The sequence below is a fragment of the Arctopsyche grandis genome, chromosome 8 (assembly GCF_051622035.1).
Source record: "Arctopsyche grandis isolate Sample6627 chromosome 8, ASM5162203v2, whole genome shotgun sequence".
Classification (NCBI taxonomy): domain Eukaryota; kingdom Metazoa; phylum Arthropoda; class Insecta; order Trichoptera; family Hydropsychidae; genus Arctopsyche; species Arctopsyche grandis.
The window spans coordinates 33,230,746-33,253,496 of NC_135362.1; the positions used below are offsets into that span (position 1 = coordinate 33,230,746).

At 37.1% G+C, this 22,751-nt stretch overlaps 4 protein-coding genes across 8 annotated transcripts; 2 read left to right on the forward strand and 2 right to left on the reverse strand.

Annotated features, from left to right (window-relative positions):
- The first annotated feature begins 1,978 nt into the window (after window positions 1–1,978).
- On the forward strand, window positions 1,979–6,095 carry LOC143916058 (ribokinase). Of its 4 annotated transcripts, none has more exons than XM_077436942.1 (7): window positions 1,979–2,266; window positions 3,090–3,174; window positions 3,639–3,771; window positions 4,024–4,308; window positions 5,199–5,326; window positions 5,399–5,549; window positions 5,626–6,095. In XM_077436942.1, the coding sequence occupies exons 2-7, from the start codon at window positions 3,116–3,118 to the stop codon at window positions 5,821–5,823; spliced, it is 954 nt and encodes a 317-aa protein (XP_077293068.1). In that variant the 5' UTR covers window positions 1,979–2,266; window positions 3,090–3,115; the 3' UTR covers window positions 5,824–6,095. The 4 variants fall into 4 exon arrangements, with proteins under 4 accessions (XP_077293068.1, XP_077293071.1, XP_077293069.1 ...); XM_077436943.1 differs by having other exon boundaries at window positions 2,266–2,510; window positions 5,626–6,083; XM_077436944.1 differs by lacking the exon at window positions 1,979–2,266 and adding an exon at window positions 2,293–2,547 and having other exon boundaries at window positions 5,626–6,083.
- On the reverse strand, window positions 5,885–7,580 carry LOC143915955 (uncharacterized). The gene has a single exon (XM_077436776.1). The coding sequence runs from the start codon at window positions 7,578–7,580 to the stop codon at window positions 6,240–6,242; it is 1,341 nt and encodes a 446-aa protein (XP_077292902.1). The 3' UTR covers window positions 5,885–6,239.
- A 2,368-nt stretch (window positions 7,581–9,948) lies between these two features.
- Window positions 9,949–18,649, forward strand: LOC143915051 (uncharacterized). 2 transcript variants are annotated; one of them, XM_077435462.1, is made up of 9 exons: window positions 9,951–10,490; window positions 12,635–14,219; window positions 14,310–14,867; window positions 14,950–15,101; window positions 15,183–15,371; window positions 15,454–15,696; window positions 16,213–16,267; window positions 16,628–16,740; window positions 16,826–18,649. In XM_077435462.1, exons 1-9 carry the CDS (start codon window positions 10,128–10,130, stop codon window positions 16,982–16,984), a joined length of 3,417 nt encoding a protein of 1,138 aa, XP_077291588.1. In that variant the 5' UTR covers window positions 9,951–10,127; the 3' UTR covers window positions 16,985–18,649. The 2 variants fall into 2 exon arrangements, with proteins under 2 accessions (XP_077291589.1, XP_077291588.1); XM_077435463.1 differs by lacking the exon at window positions 16,213–16,267 and having other exon boundaries at window positions 9,949–10,490; window positions 16,826–18,543.
- LOC143915052 (uncharacterized) lies at window positions 18,586–19,732 on the reverse strand. The gene is made up of 3 exons (XM_077435464.1): window positions 19,400–19,732; window positions 19,202–19,333; window positions 18,586–19,135 (listed from the first exon to the last, which is right to left on the reverse strand). Exons 1-3 carry the CDS (start codon window positions 19,459–19,461, stop codon window positions 18,778–18,780), a joined length of 552 nt encoding a protein of 183 aa, XP_077291590.1. The 5' UTR covers window positions 19,462–19,732; the 3' UTR covers window positions 18,586–18,777.
- Between the last annotated feature and the right edge of the window lie 3,019 nt (window positions 19,733–22,751).

Consider the following 22,751-nt stretch of genomic DNA (forward strand, 5'->3'; position numbering starts at 1 on the left):
TTTAAAAAACTCTCGCAGAAAAAATCATCCCAAATTCAATACAATATTACCTATTTTTTATCGATAATATAAGTTGATATTTTACAGGTTTTTTTATGTTAAATGTTTAATTTTTATTTCATGTATGACAGCATTATTTTTTAAAATGAAACTATTTTTTAGCGTGTGTATACATATGTTTTAATTATTTAATTTTTAACATATGTGTTGTTATAGTTTATTGTTGTATTTAATTAATTTAATTTGTTTCACTGTATTGTATTTATGTATATAAATTAATATTAAATATATTTTTATTTATTAGCAACGATATTTATTGAAATACCCACATCACTTTTTTTACATATTTAAAAAAAAATTTTTTTTTTCTAAAATGGGTCTAGGGGGGGAACCCGGATTTTAAAATTTGCACCGGGGCCCGGATTATCTATCTATGGCCCTGTATATATACATTATTATTATATGATACGTGCGTGCGCGCGCCTATAGATTACCTTACATTATATTTATATATATAACATATCACTTTATTTTAATTCGTGTGTCAATTCTTTTCGGAACCACCACCCGTTCCGATTTCGATTTGCGGCAGCCTCGGGTGTTAGCCTCAGAGCTAGCACCCGAGGCGGCAGCCTCGAGCCGGCAGATTCGGGGAGGCACCCTCGATTACTGTTTTAGTTTCGATTACTGTTTCAGTTCCGGAATAAAAATAAATAAAGTTTTTTAGAAGAAAGTATTTTGTAATGTTCAAAACTTTTGGAAGAATTTTTATAACGATTAATAATTTTATATCTAAAACTAGTAACAAAAGGAATAAATTTTGGAGTGAGCGAATAATTCCACACTGGAAAAATGTCAAAAAAAGAAAAATACGCAATAGGAAAAATTGCAAACATTTTTAAAATTTTGAATAAACTTAATCATGCTAAATTCTTTTTTAGAAATACAGTAAACTTTTTGACATCTGGTCCGTCATTTTATTTCCATCTTGTTTAGTTTATAATAATTTAAACATCTATTTTTTAAGGTTAAAAGGGGGGGGAGACATTTGCCTAGATTCTGCCAGATTATTACTATCCTCCCTACATTATGCCAGGCCAGGAATATGCATGTCATTTGATGAAATACTATGAATATTAATCAAGTTGATTATTCGTTACTAAAAGTTAGGCCAGCAGTAACTAAAACCTGTGATTTTCTAATATATACCTCCAGTTAAATATATGTGTTTTTAAAATTAAGAATATAGTTTTACATACTTTGTAACTTGAATAGGAAGTATTCTTTTCGCTTTTACTATTGTATTTATAAAAAACAACCACAAACTGGCCAAATTTTTTCCTCCCCCCTGGATAATGCTGAAATTATGTCCCTGTGGCAAATATCCACTGGCCGCATGCGGCTAGTGGGCTGCAGGTTAAATTGGGCTGGTATGCGGGGTAATTTGTGGACATTTAAGTTTTGTTGGTTTTTTTGCAGACCTACCTTTTGCTTCTTTAGTAAACCTAGCCCTTTCTCGGATCCAGGGTTGTCCCATTAGTATTTTATGTAACTGATACTTAGGAGAAAATTATTTTACGGAAAGCCATCCTAAGGCATTCTGAAAATTATTTTTCAACTATCTTTTTCAACGAAATTTCCCAATATAGATTTATTTTTGGAGAGAAATCTATGATATTTTGATTTTTAAGTCGAAAAATAGTATTCATGGGAAGCTATATGTGACTACAATGGTACTCTCATTCATTATAAATCGATAGAAATATAAAATTTGATTTTAATTTAAAAATCCACGTAACTAATACTACATAGTGGTTTTTTCAAAATTGAATTTGACTACAAATTTTAAGTTTTATATAAAAACAATGTAATATTGAATTTCTACTTCTAAGTACAGTGTGATATTTTTTTTTATTTTTTATAGACAGCTTGGATTATTCTCTTACCAAAATACAAACCATGATTAACAACAATGCTTAGTTGTATATTTGTTGACTGATTTTAAGTAGTAAAAATGTTATCAATTGCAGAATATCACAAAATAAGAAGTCTTCTTCCTCTGAATGATATTTAAAGCGACAGTTTACAAACAGAACAATCTAATTTCAATTCTCGTAGATTCGGATCGCTTTACCTGCGATCAACAATTGAAGATGTATATGTGCGCGTAAATGTCGAACATTAGACCGGTCAGGATACGGCTCTCGAATCGGAAAAAAGGTTCCGAGCACCTGGCCGGTGCGTACGTCTTCTCCCTCGTCCGATGGTATTTAATATTTTAAATAAATTTTTGAGCCACGATGGCTTCGTCGGAGTCATGTTCGATCGTGTACGGCTCGTCTTGCTCACTGCGCGCCCCGTTTCTTCGTCACGAACGGCGAACGCAATGTCACATGTTTCGCCAATGGCTGCCGTTCTCGGCAACGTTCGCAGGCGCGTCTCGCAGTGACGTTGCGCTTCGCCTTATATAATGCCAGATATTTTTTTTCTATGAAACCGTTGCCATCTATGTAGGTTGCTCTGACGTCTGTGCCAATATTCGAAAAGGTTTTAATTATAACCGAGGGCTAGGGGTGGGGGTGGGGGGGGGGGGGGGGGGGGGGGGAACTAAATTATTATATTACATACATTATCTATTATTTTACAACACAAACAAAAGAATTACATTTTTCAAATATTCAATACATATATGAAAGCAAACGATTGGATGTTATTATTAAATTAACAACAGATTCAGTATTGTTTTTATACTTTTTTTGTACCTTCTATTCATTTTCAAGAAGATTTTATACAACTGGAAGGAAGACTATTTTGATTAACTTCTTTTATACATACAAATGGGAAATATTGTATTCTATTCTATACTAAATTTTCATTATTCATATCGTTATTGTATAGCTCTACATATCAATCAACATAAAATTGAAAGTTATTCACGATATAGAAGCCATATATGTATAAGATTTATAATATCAAATCTATATTAATGTTTGACTTTGAATATTAATAATGTTAGTTTATATAATTTTACAAATTAAACTTCAAACCAAATAAATCATTTGTATTGTTGATTTAATTTTTGATTATAGAAGTGCGTTGTATCTTTTTAATTACTATGGCTGCCAATTTGTCCAGAATTGTTGTTCTCGGATCCTGTAGTGTTGATTTTACTACGTAAGTCTCTAGCCTATGAAATACGTTTAAATGTCTTGTGTCTTTCTTTTGAGTCAAGTGCGCCTTTTGTGAATGCGTTTCATGAAAGTTGCTGTATATATAGGGTTATAGGATTGGTTTTGTATTATATGGCCTGGGCATTACTTGGACATACACATGTGTGTAGCTATGCAAAAACAATTCAAAGCATGAATAATATTTTGATATATAATAATAATATATTCTCTGTTCAGTAAAACTTCAACTTGAAAAATTCTGGAAGAATAACAAGAACAGTAGCAATAATATCTTGTTACCTTACGGCTATTAGGGAATTCCGAATTCTACTCATGTCATACGTGGCTCGAATCATTTTTGCAAATCTACATTCATATATAGATGTGCTAAGCTTTTGTTTGTTTCGTGGCCTTTATTTATTTGTAATTAAATTTTATATATCATCTAATCCAAGTGTTTGTTTTTAGATATGCTCCAAAATTACCAGGACCGGGCGAAACGCTCCATGGCTACAAATTTACGACCAGCTACGGTGGAAAAGGTGCAAATCAATGTATCGCAGCTGCAAAGCTCGGTGGAAACACAGCTATGGTGGCGAGGGTACGTTTCCACTATTCAAATATCATTAGATCTACGATACCACTACATAGAATCACGCTTATGATTGTTCAAAGGAGAAAGGTCACTGGTTAATTAAGAATTAGATGCGTATGTGAAATTTCACAAAAAAAGCAACAAAATTTTATTCTAATCTTTATTTAAAAATAATCATTCAAATCAATTAACACAATAGAGAATCATTCCATAATAAATGAAATTTATATATATATAATATGTAACTATAATATTTAGATTGGTGATGACAAATGGGGAAATGACTATGTGGAAAATTTAAAAAAATTCAACGTCGATACAACTCATGTTCACATCACGTCAGATCGAGGAACCGGCATAGCACAGATAAACGTCAGCAAGTCGGGAGAAAATCAAATAGTGATAGTGGCCGGAGCGAACGATGTGTTGTCGGTTGATGATGTTGAAATAGCAAAAGATTTGATTTGCAACGCTTCTGTGTTATTATGCCAGCTGGAAACTCCAATTGTTGCTACGAAAAAAGCATTCCAATTATGCAAAGGGGTGAGTTACATATTAATGATATATATCATAATAAGATTAGTTTAATTACCCCAATTTTATACATAAAATGTAGATATATACTAAAATATTTGTACTTCTAGAATTTATTTTCTGGACTATATACAGATGGTCAAAAGATTAAGTAATAGAAAAGAAGAAAATAGTTTTTTATAAAACGTACTCAAGTGAAACCAAGTTACCCATTTTTATTAAACAGTATAATTTTCCAGGGCTTAGGTTTATTTTACAAAAGTAACTTAAATACAAAATTAAATGCCACAACCTTCTCGCTGCCGACTGGTCGATATAACACACTCGCTCGAAAACTGTTAACGATTTACATTTCTGTAATATGTTACATTATTTTCAATATGATATTTATAAACTTTTACATCATAAATTTTCTCGCATGCAGAGTTATGTATAATAAAAACATTATAAAATACTATTATATTTCCCAACCATTTTCAAAAATAACAATTAAAAAAATTGTGTTATTATAATATTATTAAATAATACGTGTGCAATATTTACATACAATGTTTTGATATAAGCATTTTTATATACAGAAATTAATATTAACTAATAGAAAGGTTAAGCAGTTTTCGTATTTGACATCGACAGCAAAAAGGTTAACAGTAACAGCGTATATAAAATCATTTATTTTTACAATACAATCAGTAATAAATCTAAGGAAAAAAAAAAGAAAACGTATTTGAATAAAAATTAAATGTTTGAATCAATGCGCGATTACAATTTATTATAAATATAATTGAAGATTTTTTAATGCAAATTATATACATACAATATTTTTATATGGTCATCTGTTCAAGCATACATCGATTAAAAAACATGTAGACGTGAATAATATCAGCTCGAATATTATGTAGGTAAGAATATTAAATGCCGCTCCTGCAGCATCACACCTGGACAAAGAACTGCTGTCACTGACCACCATACTTTGTGTAAACGAATCTGAAGCCTCCGTACTGACTGGAAACCCAGCGGTGACTATGAGGTATGAGGCATGAACAATTGTCATCCATTAAGTATCATAATTGTACAGAATTTAAAATGTAGCATCATTCAGCGACATCGCAAAAGCCATCGAAGATCTGCTGCGACTCGGCTGCAAAATCGTCATAATAACCTTGGGAGAGAACGGAGCCGCGTTTGCGTCAATAGATGACCCACAGCCGCTTCACGTGATGTCCGACAAAGTCACCGCCGTCGATACAACCGTGAGTTGCACAATCGGGGTATTGTTATATTTCATCGAGAGGGACAAATTACACGACGACAGCTTTCTGTTTCCAGGGTGCAGGAGATGCATTTCTCGGCGCATTGGCTGCATTATTAGCCGTGTACCCTGACACACCTCTGAAAAATGCGATAGCATCAGCCTGCAAAGTGGCGTCCGTGTCCGTCACTAAAGAAGGGACCCAAACTAGTTATCCTCACATTCCGTGTGCCGACTTGTTGTCGGACAAATGCGTGTTTGAAAAAATTCTATGAATTTTATGAAATGGACCATAGTTTGTAATAGACGTGAGGTAATTTATATTTCTTTAATCGAAACTGTAGATTGGTTTGACTCTCACAATTTTATATAAAATACATTCTTATCTTAAATGTAGACGTGTACCTTAATTTTATTTTAAAACTTGTAATTCACTTCGATATACATACATAATTGATTAAATAAAAGAGTCTGAAAGTTAAATTAGGTAAAAATTTTCTTAATAAATAAAAGTTACTCGTTGAATTTCCATCTTGGAGAATGTTTCATGTAATATTTTTGTATTTGCGGTGTTCACGACAAAGTTTCACGTAAATAATGTTTCTGTTTCATCTGCACATAAAGTGGACGCGTACGCGGTATATTAACCTATTAGATTTCAACAAAATCTATTTACAATAAAATTTTCCTTTCAACTCATACAGATCACGTTGAAGCTGTTCAAGGTTACGTCGTCTACAATTTGTAATAATATTTGCAAATCGTCTATGCTAGTTATAAACTCGGGTGCACCTAAAAGTTCAACTTTTCTATCATTGATAGCTATAAAATATTCCATATTTTCTTGGAAGGTGACGAGTCGGTCGTATGTCTGCTTATCTTCTGTGAGTCTCCTGAAAATGACACTCTTCAGCAAATAATCGTCGTTATTGTTTTCCAACTCCGTCTTAGTGGGAACGTCGACTTCGATCGTAACTTCCGACTCCAAGGCGGGCAGCGTCTCTTCTGCGACGCTATCGATTTCGACCGAAGACTCGACTTCCATAGGAGTATCGAGATTTTCGGCCTCGGGCGCGTCCTCTTCGGCTTCGACCGCCTCTCTCTCATCCGTCTCGCCGTCGTTCTCGTTCGGAATCTGCTCGCTCGTCGAATCCGTCACCGGGGCGACGTCGATTTCTAATTTATTTTCTACAACGTCGTCGGACTTTTCCGCAGAATCGGTTCGAGCCTCTTCCGTCGGCTCGTCGGCGACGTCGGTCTCGGCGGGTCTGTCGTCGGGCTGTTCGATTTGAGGCTCGGCAGCCTTCTCCGGCTCTCCATCGGCGTCGTTCGACTTGATTTGGACCGGTTCGGCGCTCGGTTCTTTGGGAATTTCGTTCAGGATGTCCATAATCGACGGGTAATCGTCTTGCACCTTTTCGGTTTCGGATTTGGGGGCGGGCTCGGCGGGGGGATCCTGAGGCGCGTCTGCGGCCGGTTTATCGGCGACGACCTCGAGCTCGGGCGGCGCGGGCTCCACCTCCATCTTTTCTTCTTCGGGCTTCTTGGACTCGCCCATGAGTTCTTCGAGCTCGGCGGCTATCGCGTCGTAGCTGCTGTCCGTCTTTCCCTGGAAGTTTATCAAGGGCGGGATGCGTTCGACCTCCCACATGGACGACGGGAGGCGCTCCGTGTCGATCAATTCGGAGAGGTTCTTGAGCGTGAAGTCGGTGTTGGCGGGAGGCGCTTCGACCGGCTCTCGGTGGGGGTCGCAAAACACCAGACGGTATTCGCACTCGTAGACGGCGTCTCGCGGCTCCACGTCTCGCGACTGCTTCTTCTTGGGCGGGGATTTCTTCTTGGGCGGCGTGTCGAAGAGACGCGCGCTCGTCCGCCGCTGCGCCACCGCCTTGGCCGGGTGTTTGTTGTAGAAAGTCCTCGGCAGCAGCACCATTCCGTTCTCCTGCTTCACGAGTCGGTTGTCGGAGGCGTCTCGCTCCAGAGACGAGGTCGGGGAGGAGGCGCGCTCTCGGAACCAGCGCTCGAAGTTCATCCGGTGCAGACTCACCGAGCACGGCCTGCACGACGACAGCGACAGCGACAGGGAGGGCGGCGGGGGCGGGCGCGGGCGCGGGCGCTGGGACGGGGGCGGCTGCAGGCGGGCCAGGGCGGCCGGCAGTCGGTACTGCTTGGGGGCGGCGCGACCCTTGCGCGCGGCAATGCTGGGGCGGGGGGCGGCGGGGGCGGCGGCGGCGGCGGGGGGTCGGATCCGGGCGACGGCCGTCGCCTGGCGACGCGTCTGCCGCCCCCCCTTCCTGTGCAGCGCCAGCGGGCGAGGACCCGCGGTGGCCGCCAGTTTGCGGCCGTTTATGTTCCCGTGGCGAACGTTATGTGGCGAGACGAATGCCCAAATGTGTGCGAGTGTGCTTGGCAATGCGAGTATCTGTCAACGGAGCGCGGGACGAGCCGCTGCCGCTACCGCCACAACGGCCACGACCGAACCTAACACTCCCGTGCACGGCCATGTCCCGCCGTAGGACGCTCGCCTCTATCCCGCACGCACTATCCTTACTACTTTCACTGGAATGGAATAAGACTGAGGTGAGTACATGTGCGGTCAGGTGCGTGCATTGAGGTAACAGCACCACGCGACTGTCCTCTTCGAAGTGGAATTCTTCTATTGTATGCTGTTTTGAAAGTTTCTGTCGCTACACGAATATACATTATTAGGTACAATTTATTTTATTTTAATAGCACACACACAGAATAAAAATATAAAAAGAAAGCAATACAGTGAAACAAAATACAAATATTTAGATTCCAAATACAGTGAGCACCACATGGTAATATAAGGGCGTCTGCACACTTGCCGGACCGTTCGTTGCGGCTAGTACGTCCGCTTTCATATAAATGAGCGATAGCCGCCAAACTGACGGACTTGCGGCTACCGCTCATTTGTATTGAGGCTAACCGCTGCGGCCGGTCCGCACCGGCCGATCCGGCAAGTGTGCAGACGCCCTAAAACAAAAACATAAACAATGTGTTGTAAAGAGCTAATAAAGTGACCATAAGTCATATTAAAAGTGTCGAGATCCATCTATATGATTGTGCATATTGGATAATGGAAGAGAATGCTAGATTTCGCAACAATAGGCGATAACACTTGTTTGTATACTGTAAAATAATTTTTAAGTACATATAAAGTGAATTCTTGAAGAATCGGTAGATTATAAATAATTCAACAAAGTACACAAAATGTGTCGTAATATACGACTAGATGCTAGACTAGTTAAACCAATCATTCCTTTAGATAAATTCGTTCGGATATAGCCGAGGGTGTATCCAAATATTTTAAATAAACAGAATTTTTCCAAAAAAGTAATATACAATTTTTTGCTAGGTGATGAAATTATGCAGTTTAAAAATATCAGGATGCCCGTAAGAGAACAAAATATTTAATCATTTTTTTCAACAACAACTCGACAAGTAACTAGCAATATTTTACGCATAATGTGTGTCCCAATATGTTATATATTAATGGGTTATCATTCTCCTTTTTCCAGAGACTTGAACTTGAGACCGGCAGCAAAGTGGTTAACAAGGTTTCCCAACCTCAGGTGGATTTAAAAATAAATATAAAAAATGTTTTTTAGAAGTGAACTTTCCGAGCCTTTCTTTCAGCAAAATCTTTAATTAAAGCTGAAAAAATCAACATTTTCAGTAGATAGAATTTCAAAATTTGAATGTCTATTTTGTGACATTGTAGACCAGAGATAAATTTTAATCAATTTGTGGAGGCTCGCTATATGACATGGTCGAGTTCGGTCATCTTCCTGCAAGTTGGGACCAACTCGCCCGTGTTTCAGAGTTGCTATTCACTTCGCTTTCGATTTCCATAATAAAAGCACGTGCACCAACATGTCAGTCGTCTCATTTGTTCCATCCCCTATAAATTTAAGTTTCGCTTTTGGCCTTTTGGGGCGCTACACAAGCACATGGAGTAGCGCCCCAAAATACTTGACACCCATCGCAGCTTTCCCCTAAAATCGGAACTTTAAATTGGAAAATGTACGGAATAATAGCTGCCGGCAACGCGACTATGTCGTCGGGCTACATGACTACGTTACTGTAATATTACAGAAAATATATTTTGTTGGAAATGTTGCTTGTTTATGGGTCTCTTTACGCGTTCGTTGAAATTTAAGTTTAATTCATCGTCGATGGCTAGGTGATTATTTCGCAAGAAACGATCTCGCACACGTCATTAAAATCTCGATCACGGAACATCTGGCATCCGAAAAGTACATATTGTATTAACGAGAACTCGAGTGCCATTCGAGTATTCCGTATTCGCCAATCCGTTTACCATCGTCGACAGTGTAGTGATGCATGTCGCGGTGTGTCGAGCATGGCCGTGTAAAGAGTTGTGAGGGGGTGTGTCGGTCGAATTGCGGCCGGCGCTGTCGCTGTCGCTGTCGTTGTTGGCGTTGGCGTTGGCGTTGGCGCTCGTCTCGTCTCTTCTCGTCTCGTGTCCGGCCCCGAAGACCCTGGAGACGGGTAGGTGGGTAGGCGGGAAAGCGGGAAGACGAGGCGACAGAGAATGAGCGGCGTCGGGGCGGGCGGTTCCTCCGCTGCCGCCTCCGGGTTGGGCCAGTCGTTGGGGGCGGCGGCGGGAAACGCGGCCGCTTACGGGGGCGGAGCGCCCGGCGCGACCGCAACGGCGACGGCGACGGCGACCACTTCTGCTGCGGCTGCCTCGTCATCGTCATCGGCATCGGCATCGGCATCGGCATCGGCGACCGCCGCCTCGATGCAGTGGCCCGTCTGGAACCCCGCGCTGATGATGGGATCGATGGCCGGCTATTCGGCCGAGCAGTGGGCGGCGCTGCAGCAGCAGAACTGGCAGCAGTGGGCGCAGTGGCAGGAGCAGTACGCCCGCTGGCAGATGCAGTACGGCGACAAGGTCCTCACCACACCTCACCTCACCACACCACACCACTATCTACTCTAGTACACAATTGTATCGAGGTCACGTTTGTGCCAATCGAAAACACACACGACACACGAAAATACATACGGGACGTTCGCCTATCGAAACATTACTTAGTATGAAAACTTTTACTCTCGGCTAAACTTTATTTTTATACACACATACATGTACACACTATGTGCACTTTGAATGTTTTATTTTTGTTATCGAACGACGTATTCGGTTAGAATACGAGGGTCTAAAACATAGATTGGATTCCTACTCCGCTCAACAAAACCCTTTAATGATCCTTATGTACTAAAATTACTTTATTTTTCCTTTGTAAGGAATTTGCCTCAATTATCTGGTCACCTTTTTATTTATCCCATATTAATTGTATTGAGAAAGTTCAACTTAAATTTATTAAATCCTTACGCTACCTTTTTCCTACCTATACCCATTCTACTGTTTCTGACATTTTAAAAATCCTTCTGTCAGGCGACGACATACTGATGCTATATTCTTCTTTAAGCTCATAAATGGTTTCCTTGATTGATCTGATTTACTGAATAAGGTTAATTTCAGAATCCCAGTTCGGTACTCTAGACGCGTTACACTCTTTTCACTTGATCCTTTCGATACTAATTCCCAAAAATATTTTTATCTGCAGCGCGTTTATCGTATGTTTAACAGAGAGCTGAATGAGGTTGATCTGTTTGGTATTTCCCTACATCAATTCAGGTCTAACATCAAGAGAATCTTGACCGATTGATTCATTTCTTCTCCTATTTTATTTTTCCAATATTTCCAATATTTTTATACTTTAATTTAGTTATGTAATGTGCTATTTAATCATATTATAGCTTTCATTCTTTTCCTTTTCATTTGTTTATTTTGTATTTACCTTTTTCATTTGTTTTATATTTGTAAATTTCAATTTCTTCTTATATTCTATTTTATAACCTTTTCCAAATATTTTAATACTATAGTTTAATTATGCAATGTTCTACATATTTTGTCATGCCTTTATTCTTTACTTTTTAATTTGTTTTCCTTATATTTATCTTTTTCATTTTTGTAAAAATCTATTATTGGACTCGGATGTTACATATATTATTTATTTACTATTTGTTTTTTTTATACATATCTATGTACATCCTGTCTGTTGATTTTTCAATTAATAAAATAAAAATAGTAGGAAAATTCAATTTTACAGTCACGGGTCAGCGAATTGTGAACATTATACACCCTGCGTACAGTTAGGCTAACTCCTTCGTTTTTGGCGATATATTGCATTGCAACATTCGAAAATTTTTGGGTAGACGAATCTCTATTCTTTCTGATCTAAAAAATATATAATATAACAAGAAGGTGTTTTACTAGAAATTAAAAAAAAAACAATGATAATTTCTCATTTTAAAATTTGAAACACTAAAACTTACTTGAAATATTCAGTAAATATACATATATGTATACAAAAATCAAAAATACCCATTTCGATTTCCAAACACTCTTTTCGCATAGTCTGTACTAAATGAATCTCCTCACCCGATCAAATATAAAAATACTTGTACATAAAAACTTTTGTACGTAAATAAGATGGGTATAAGAAAGCATTCACAAAAAAATGAACTTATTTTTGCCATTTTTTATTATCTTCCAAGACTCACAGAGTGCACATTAGTCTCACGACCAGTTTTCACAATTCGCCGTCTTGCGGCTGTATATATAACTCGGTATTAAGCAAAAACTTTTTAAATATGAAAAGTTTCAGGGAAAATCTCAAAAGATCTCCATTCTCTACTTTCAGTTGAAGTAAAAATATTAGCTTATATAATTTATCATACCCATAAACAAGTTTTAATTCTGTTATCTGTTAAGCATCTTAGGAGGACAATTTTTAGGGAAAGTACTACTTCGACTTGATTTAAAAATTTGAAAGTAATCACGTCAATTAACATTTCAATAACTGATACTAAATCTCACTTCGGCAGAACTAACAGTATTCAAATAATCTTGATCGAATAAGTCAATATCTCGTGTAACATACATAAAGTAAATAAAAATGACGATTTTCACGATCGACAGAGAAATTCAGTCCAATATATATTTTCATGTAGACGTTTTATCGTTTTCAGTACTCGGAGCAATTGACCACATTGAACAACTATGCAGTCGGAACTCAACCGCCGTTGCCCCCGGCGAATCCTTCGGAAGCTCGACCTCCGCCGCCTCCGGACGGTCCGCCTCCTCAAATACCAAAACAGCCAGACGGCCCAGACCCGTCGAAGAATCAGACGGCGCACGGCTTCAATTCTGCGAACGGTTCCAACCGAGCCTATTATTCGTATCAAGGGACGTCGACGGCGAAACCTCAGTACGGAGCCAAGAAAGGAAAGAACGCTACGCCCGACGAATATAAATACGCCGAGGGCGTGCAGTGGAACGAAGACGGCACGGTCAAAATCGACACTAGACAGAACGATTATCATCAATACGCGAAAGCCGGCTATTCGAACGATAACTCGTGGTATAATCAGACCCAGGCGGCCGCGACGTACGCATATCAAAACAACGTCGTGAATATCTCCGAAGAGGAGAAACAGTTCGATATACAGTTTAAAAAATGGGAAGAGGAATTCGAAGCGTGGAAACAGCAAAATATCAATCATCCGGACAAAGTCGCCTATCAAGAATACGAGAAAAAATTTCAAGCGTGTCGCGCTCAACTCATGGAGAGAAAAGAACAGATGAGAGCAAAGAGGATGGCGACCATGATGTCTCAGAAGCCTCCGCTCATCCCCGACCATATGAGAAATTCGACGGCGATACCGTACTATCAATCGAATCAAAATTTCGTATCGAAACAGAGCTCCGTGGGCTCCGTCGACAAAAATTTTCATAGTTACGATTCGAACGCCATGAGAGGAGACAACGTCGACAATTACGTGTCCGATAACACCAACGTCTTCGGCAAACAGGGGATCGGCAAAAGTATTCCCGGATTAGATTTAGTTCCCGAAGAGTATTCTCGGCGAAATAACGTGACTGAAATCGTCGACATCACCGACGACAAACCCGCGTCTTCCAAAAGACCAGATTTGAAAGCGATATCGAAAGGCATCAACAATATCCTCGGTGACCAAAAGCTACTCAACATGCTCTCCATCGTGAGTCAACACAAAAACGATGGAAACAATGCACACAGTAGTAAAAGACCCGGATCCAGGTGGATCGACGACATTTCAAATGCAAATTCTAGTAATTCACAAACCAAGTATTCGAATAACACGACGCAACAGTACAGCTACGGTGATTCTCCCGCACAATCTTATCCGCAGACGTCTTACAGTAATACTAGTCAAATACCGAGTCTTCTCGACCCGCTTCCGTTTCCACCGCCGTTTTTACAAAACAACAACCAAACTTCGGCTCAGCCCGAAGCCGATAAATTCAGCAGTGCGCAGTCTCGTTTACGAGCCAATGACTCTTCTGAAATGGATTACAATGAACCCAGTATGTATCGACATGACGCGTATCGAACGGATCAGCAATACGGAAACCAGGATGAATATTACGAAGAGGCAGATCACGGTTCGTTTAACGTCGATAATGATAGGCCTCCGAACGATATCGGGCCAGCGGCCAGACCGCTTTGGATGGACTATCCAATTTTGGAGCCGGCGACCATAGTAGACTATCAACACGAATCTTTAGGACCGAGTGAGTGCTTTTAATTATATACGTATATGGATGTGCGATAAAACACGTTGCATGTGATTCCAATTCACATTTCTGATTTATATTTTTTAGGCATAGATTTTTTGGAGCCTGTGCAGACATTCGATTATGGACACATGTCTAGTAATAAGGGTATCGCGAAAGATGACACCAAATCCAATTCTTCTTGGTCGGAATACGACAATCATAAGAAGAACGATAGTAAAAACAATGATTTTCAAAATAGAGGGTTGAATGATAACGACAATTTAAACGATAACAGTTATTATAAAACGAAGAATCTTGAAGAGAGATACCGCGATGGTGATAGATCTCGAAGGGCTGACAGAAACTGTGGCCGAAATAGAGACTACGATAAGAGAGATGAACGGAGTCGAAACCGTTACAACGAGGATCGTAATCGGTACAGAGACCGAAGAGATAAATACAATAGGCAAAGTAATTCTAAAGAACGAACGCTCAAAAAACCGGGAGACGCCAAATCACAAAGTCCCAGAGACGATTTTTCAGATAAAAAAGATGATAAAATGTCCAACATGATGGATCTCCAAAATGTAGTTATGATTGACGACATCCTCGAATCGCCCGGAAGAGAAGTGAGGCCGGAAAAAATTGTCATTATTCTGAGGGGTAATTTAATTTTGAGTGATTTTTTTTTGCATTTTATTAATTTGTACAACAATTGAGAATTTGTCGACGATGAAAATTACAGGCTTACCCGGAAGTGGTAAATCGTATTTAGCTAAACTAATAAAAGACAGAGAGATTGAAAATGGCGGTTCGGCACCTCGCATTCTGTCGATGGACGATTACTTTATGTCGGAAACGGAAGTCAGTATAGAAGATCCCGACACCGGTCGTAGAGTATGGACTGAAATTTTTTAATCGTCATTAATGTATTTTTTTTCCAAACCAAGACACCATTTAATTGTGATTATTTTTTAGTCTAAAAAACGCGAGATGAAGTACGAGTACGACGAGTCCATGGAAGCAGTTTATATATCGTCGCTCGCTAAAGCGTTCAAACGAACTATTGCCGATGGCTTTTTCCCATTTGTCATTGTGGACAGTATAAACGATCAATACGATCATTACGCCGAAATGGATAACATAGCTAAACAGTACGGGTTTAAGGTACCGTTAAAACAGAGCTGTGTGCGGAAATCGATGTAATCGCATTTAAAATGTTTACAACTTTGCGTTTGCACGTTTGCAGGTGTATATTTGTGAAATGGACGTAGATGTTCACACCTGTCACAAACGAAATATTCACGATAGAAAATTGGAAGATATCGAGATGCTGAATAGCAATTGGAGTCCAATTCCTTCCCGATTCACGACGTTGGACACTACCACGCTTTTGCAAGTCGCCGGTATTGACCACGTACAAATGGAAGATGTTTCAGATGGCGATATAGACGATCAGCCGCCCGAACCCACCCCAAATGACGAAGAAGAGGTAAGTTATTTTCAAAAATTTCCAAAGCAGAGGTGAATCATTTCTTTTCATCACGATTCATGACATTTGCTACTGTTTGTTTACATATATATATATATATATATTCGGTTTATATTTTTATATTGATACATACACATGTATTTAAGCGGTCACATTTAACTACATATTCTTTCTTTTATCAAGTTGCATATACATACATATTTAATTATCAAGTTTTGATTTCTCTTTTTTTTATTTTCTTCTTCATTTCAATCTATTCAAGTTTTATTTGTACGCTTTGAGGATAGTATGGCATAATTTTATGAAAATTTGTTTACATATGTATATTCTCAACATCACAGGATCAAACTCTTTGCAGAGGGGTAGCAGTCGTTGCCAGAAATGTTTTTAATAATCCTTTTTTATAGCTTCCCTGAGTTTGCAGTTTATATCTAACAATATTTATCGTAACCCTTATATAATCCACTAAATCTTTAGCGTCTATCTTGAAAGCTAAATATGCGAGATGTCACACAGGTGCTGGCTCCGTTTTCTTCAAAGTGGGACCATATGGATGACACTGACAAATTAGGTAGGTCTTCGATAGTGATGAATAAATTATTCAATGTCATTTTATCTAACACTTATCTTAAACAAGGTTTTTGAAACAATGAAAAAAATTAAGTCGTCTATTTTAATTGTATTCCACTCTATGTACTCCACTCTATGTACGAGTGGTACCAGATAATTAAATTTTATTTTATTTAAAAAAACCTGTTTTTGTAAAAATTTCGAGAATGTTATTGAGATATTGAGACACAATTACTAATGAATGATGATTGCAAATTTATATTATGTGTGTGCGTGTGTGAAAAATTATATTTTCAGCTTTCAAGTATCGTTACGATGTGTGTTGAAAACACTCATTAAATGAAGATTATTTTTGTTGTAGCGAGACTCGACGGCACTAGCAAACCACTGCGACACACAACAGGCACCATGGAAGACTTCCTCCAGTTAGACGAATGGGGTCTCGGGAAGAATGCCCAACCCGGAAAGAAGACTGTGAGTTGCTTCGTATCGCATTTATTGTCCACATTGAATAATAGAATAATAAGTTTACGCTTTTGCTCTCTCTCTCTTGTCTCAGGTGAGGTGGGCTGACATCGAAGAGCGGCGCCAGCAAGACAAAATGCGAGCCATAGGTTTCGTCGTCGGTCAAACCGATTGGCAGAGGATGACCGATCCTACGCAGGGTTCCAGCGCTTTAACCCAAACTAAATACATAGAACGTATACCTAAATATTAAACACATTTGTAACAAGTGAACTGAAAGTTTGCGCTCATTTGTACATAAAGATTATGTTTTGTGTTTGTCTCTTTTGTGTCTTTATTCTTTTTCGGTATGTTGAAAACTGTAATTTACATATACATAATACATACGCTTATCATATACATATATACATAATAGATTTTAAATCAGAACAGTATGTATATAAAGATATTTTTCAGTATGTTGGGCCATTTTTTTTTTCTTTCATTCTATGAATTAACATATGAAATATTGAAGAAACACAAATTTTTTAGAGTGTATTTTATATAAAATATGTAATATGTAATTTTTCACCAATCCTTCCGATATAGATTGAACAAATTTGTTGCTAGAATTAGTACACTCTTTAGTATAGGAAAACATTTTAGTCGATTTTAATAACACATTTTATCAAAAAAAAAGTGCATGTGCTTATTAATCAATATAGAAAATTTCGCATCTAAAGATCATTTAATACATGTGTATACATACATATGTATATGTAATATAAACACAAAAAGTATTTTTGTATGCAACGTTTTTTTTCAACGTTTTTAAATGAAATTTGTGAATATCCTCAGATTTATATTTGCAATATTGCATGTATGTACATATGAAGATCTATCATGTATTGAAGTTACATAATTGCGTAAGTGATACAATCTTCCTATTGTTGAATGAAATGTGTTTGTTCGACACTTAGAGTAACATAAGTAGCTTTTTTATATTTCAATGAAATATAATTATTTGTACAACGTTAAAATGTTAAGAATTGAGAGTTTTACTTGCTTTTCGTATGGTAAAAGCGCCTGTAAGTGTTTTTGACAAGTACAAATTTTCGAGCTCATGTGATCGTGTTTCATCTTCCTTCATATTTTTTACTTCAACATAACGGATCATACAGTATACTTTGACATCTTCCATTATATTATAGTACACTTCGATATGTTATTCAATAAATAAATAGATAAACGGTCGTTTTATGGGAAAGCCGTATGAATTTTTGCGAAATTCTTTTCATTTTAGGTTTGGTTATAAGTAAAGTGCTTGAATCTAGCAATAATCGTAACGCTACCTGATAAATGTTTCGAACATAAGTATTACATATATGGAACGTTTCGTAAAAATTTTTTGTGTCGTCGTGGAAAAAATTACTCATATTTTTTTTATTTTCATCTTGCAATGATAGTTTTAACTAGATGTGAGATTGATTTTTTTTAACTAACGACTATTTTAGTATTACATTGTATGTTTTAAGAGTCATGTACAATTGTATTCATACGCTATTTTGAGTTGATGCAATGGTGAGTAAGCTATACAAAATCCGAATCTAATTATAATAATTAGACTAAAGAATGTACGTTTGAAAACTAAACTACGTTTGCTAAGGTTTGGGTGTAAAGTTTCGTTAGTCGTTCGTAAGTTTATATATTATAATATAATGTGTATTGCAGGATTAAGTAATATTTCGCTGTATCTTCCTCAATAAGCTAATGTTATTCATACATATGTAGTTTCATGTTTACATTGTGTCATAATAAAATTTCACAGATTTAAAAACGAATTGTTTGATTCTTAAATTAAAGAAAACAAAAAGTGCGTGTAACATTATATTTTATGTCTCATTAAAAATATACATACGTTCAATTCGCTTTGATACACAAACATATTTAGTTTTGTTTTACGGATGTAACCAACACTATGATTTTTATTTTTGGATTCAAATTCACACATATGTACCCCAAGTTTACAAGAAAAATTCAAGACTGTACGAGTCAGTTTCATTTCTTCTATTTTATTTCACCCGTAGCTTGTTCTATATTTAACGCGTCGATTCGAACTTCGTGTCCTCTGACATCTTTGGCATCTTCATTGAGTTCCGATGGATACGCACGACCTATGCCGTCACCCAAGGTATGTTCGCCAGAGTTTTCAATGTGCGTGCTCGTCCTCACGTTGATGTTCTTCAACTGGGGATCTTCCCTGCCGGCACTCATGATTGTCACTTGGGGATTTAATGTCATCATATGATCTTTGAGACACTGTTGCAAAATGTTCAGAAAGAACAAGAACGACAGTAACGTTAAAGCCGACATTGCAGCACTTCCGGCACCTTTATTTCCTCCGCCACTGGAAGATTGTTTGTAACTGTAATTTAAGAACAGTTATGTACATTATTTAAAAAAAGTTTTATTTGTGCTTGAAACGACTTACTGTTTGATAATCGGTCCTGCTGGGGGAGCCTGATAGCTCGGAGGCGGGTGATAATTATAACCATTGAGGCCTCCATTATAATTGTTTGGACCTCCGTAGTAACCATGATCCATTGGAGCGTTATGATGAAATCTATTCAAGAAATTAAATTACACTAAAACGTTTTCAGTGGGAAATAAAATAATAAAACACCATTACCTATCGAAAGCGTTTTTTACACCACTCAATCCTGGGTTTTGGAGTATATTTTTAATTGTCATTTTAAAAATCTTCGAACGTCTCTGTATGATCAGCCAAGTTTTTGTCCTTCCTCGACGAGAGAAAACTCTGGAATGACTTGTGAGTGAGCTGTCCCATGTCAACAAAGTTCACCGACATCCATATTTAGCTGGAACTAATTGATCTTAAACTGTACCCTTTACATTAACAATGCACCGTGACAGGTTATCTCAAATCGTTACACGCTGTTAATTCAATATGTACATACATCTATATATTTAACTTCAAGATATTCCCAAGTTTTATAGTAATATACCGATCATAGCCGTTTCATACAATCTTTTTTAGTGAAGTCGTTTTCCACAAAAAAGATTTCAGGGCTACGTACCATAATTTTCGGTTGTTTCTTCTCTAATTGAAGGTCGGCTGATTTTTATTCGTCACACGAGAAGGTAAATTTTAAGAAATTGACCATTTTGTGACATTGTGTTACATAATGAAGTATTATAGGAAAGGATATGTTTTTCAGTGATTATCAATTACCTTTTAAAATTGAATTCTGTAATTAGGTATTATGTAATCAAACGGATCTATTTTTCAGCCTACTAAATTTAAACACGTTAAGTTGATTGAATTCTTTGATTCATATTTCATGTAAGGGAGAGGGTCGAAAGAAACAACGTCTCTATCTCTTCACATATGTATGTAAATGTACACTTAACAGTCGGAGCGACTATGATGGTCGAATCAATTTTCATAAGCCCACACTGCCAATAAATCACCAGTCGTGTTGTGTTGATTATATTTTGTGAATTTTGACATCTCGGGTAAGTACGGTTTTTGTGAAAAAATACCCAAAGATACAAGTTACTGGTAATCTTATCTAAAGTTTCATTTTCTAGCGTCTTACATGTTATTTTCGATAGTAGTGTTCAGATTTAACATAACAATTGTCTTTTTTCAATAATTTGATATAAATCGGACAAAGGGTGGTTGGGGTCCAAAGTAACTGTATTACTTTGAACTCTGCGTCACTTCTGACTTCAACCTGCCTGATTGCTATGATTGTTTCTTTTCAGAATGTTTAGAAATATAAATATAAAAGGATAGCGAAGATTGACAAAGCATAGATGAACAGAGATACATATATGTAAGTACACATCTAGTTGATCATGAGAAAAATAGATCCAATATCTTGATTGTAAGGATTGGGCTTATGAAGATTGACACCCTGGGATTAATCAACTATAAATGCCTGAATTTTAAATCGGAATAATTTGTATATTGTAATTTTGTTTGATATGTTTTTGTCAAATCTGTGGTGAACCTCCATTTACTTTCCACTATATTCATGGACATTTGTATTAAATTATTTGATATTATTCTTGTTTTTAATTCGGTTAAATGGAATATTTTACGATGCTACTTTCGACCCTGAATGTGTTACAAAATAACAATGTCTAACTGGTAATGTCTTTGAAAATCGTCCGTAGCTTCCAAATGCCTATAATTAAACAGAAAAAGTATATCTAGAATAATTAACAAATATATTGTGGGGGCCATACGATATGGTCGAGTTTGGGACTATTTTGTGAGTTGGGACCGATTAGGGTTTCTAAAAGCCCAACGGATCCGGATCCAAAATCAAAATCAAAAACTTTTAACCAGATTTTAAATTCAAATTTTATTTATTTTTTATTTTGTTTCATTATACAATTCTGGAAAAATATAGAAGGTGATAAAAAACATATAATAAACAAATACAAATATAATACAGTATATTTTGATTTTCAAATGCTTTTTATTATTACTAAATTATGTTCACAATATATCTATTTTAATAGCTACTGATCTACTGATCATTTTCTATTTTACAATTTTTATTTAATTTTGTTAGTAATCATAGTATTATATTATTCAGTATTTGCAAAATCCGTTCCATTTTTCGCAGTTTTCTCAGAACTCACAAGTCTTAAAATCAAGCTCTCGAACAAATAAGGTCATTTATAAATCATGTACACGCAGAATCTATAAATAACACATACATATTTGGATATTTTCAATGTATCGACTGAAAATCATTTTTAATTTTTACGTTAATACTCGAAATTTTAAATACCCGGATCCGGTGGGTTTTGAAGCCCGGATCCCGAATCCGGGTTTTAACCGAATCCATTACCCGGCCGGGTCGAGTTGAGTCCAGAAACCCTAGGACCGATTCGACCATGTTGGTGGAGTGACTTTACTTCCTTCCGCCCGTCATATTGAATAGTCGGGTCCAACTGTCCCCCATAATATTATATAAGCTACTTTAACAAGCAATCACTTTTATTTTAGGTTTATTCATTTTTTCACACCGAACACAAATGTCACGACTTATGTACTTTAGACCCTGCTTTCTCCTACATATATGTACATACAGTGGTGGAATGGCCATACAAGCGACATTGCCTGATGGCAAGTGGGCCCCACTATCTTTTAGAAAATATGGGCCCTCAGTAAAATTAAATAACTTTACTAAATATTTATATTTACGTGTGTAAAAATTTACAGGATATTGCACTTTGGGTATTTCAACAAAGTTAATTTCTTACGATATACACAAAGAGCTAATACCTGATTTTACAGTCCAAGGATCGGTTAACTTTTTTTATAAGGATCGAAATGTAAATTTTAATAGGACGCTGGTTGATCAACCATCTTTTTAAATTTACTTCATACTTTCAAAATAGCATTTGATTATACTTAATCAATATAGTAAGAATTAAATACATAATCACGGTTTCCGAATATAAAATCTATTCCTAATCTAGACACATCCATGTATGTACATATATAGAAATACAGGATAGGGGCCCCCTTCCCAAAAGCCTGATTTTCGATTAATATTAATCGATGTATATAGGTTTGTATTTCTGTTTCCTATATAAATTTTGTATTTCTGTTGATTGCCAGTAATAAGTGTAGTACCTGTATATTCTAATTAATAAAAATAAAAAAAATTGTAAAATATAATTGCACTTTTAATTTTTGATTCGTGTATTTTTGAAAATTTTATTTATTTTTACTCTTGATTTTTAGCGTGATGGAAAGAAGAAAATTTTGCTATGTAGGGGGGGGGGGGGGAGACAAATTTTTTAACCCTGTGTGGGCCCCCTTTGACTCCTGGCAAGCACTGATTTCGGTCTCAGTCCGCCACTGTGTTAATACATATGTATTAATTTCAAAATCAATAAATGAGAATATTTCGTAGTTGGTTAGTAAGTATCAGGGCTGTGGAGTCGTAAAAAATCAACTGACTCCGACTCCTTCTTTATTATTTTCTTTAATT

Excerpts from the sequence above, each read along its gene's own strand:
- LOC143916058 (XM_077436942.1), top strand. The coding sequence starts at position 3,116 with ATGGCTGCCAATTTGTCCAGAATTGTTGTTCTCGGATCCTGTAGTGTT. Across the intron at positions 3,772-4,023 it reads ACACAGCTATGGTGGCGAGG|ATTGGTGATGACAAATGGGG; the intron begins GTACGTTTCCAC and ends TATAATATTTAG. Across the intron at positions 4,309-5,198 it reads CATTCCAATTATGCAAAGGG|GTAAGAATATTAAATGCCGC; the intron begins GTGAGTTACATA and ends AATATTATGTAG.
- LOC143915955 (XM_077436776.1), bottom strand. The coding sequence starts at position 7,580 with ATGAACTTCGAGCGCTGGTTCCGAGAGCGCGCCTCCTCCCCGACCTCG.
- LOC143915051 (XM_077435462.1), top strand. The coding sequence starts at position 10,128 with ATGAGCGGCGTCGGGGCGGGCGGTTCCTCCGCTGCCGCCTCCGGGTTG. Across the intron at positions 14,220-14,309 it reads ACACGAATCTTTAGGACCGA|GCATAGATTTTTTGGAGCCT; the intron begins GTGAGTGCTTTT and ends TATATTTTTTAG. Across the intron at positions 14,868-14,949 it reads AATTGTCATTATTCTGAGGG|GCTTACCCGGAAGTGGTAAA; the intron begins GTAATTTAATTT and ends TGAAAATTACAG.
- LOC143915052 (XM_077435464.1), bottom strand. The coding sequence starts at position 19,461 with ATGACAATTAAAAATATACTCCAAAACCCAGGATTGAGTGGTGTAAAA. Across the intron at positions 19,334-19,399 it reads GTAAAAAACGCTTTCGATAG|ATTTCATCATAACGCTCCAA; the intron begins GTAATGGTGTTT and ends TTTCTTGAATAG. Across the intron at positions 19,136-19,201 it reads GCAGGACCGATTATCAAACA|TTACAAACAATCTTCCAGTG; the intron begins GTAAGTCGTTTC and ends CTTAAATTACAG.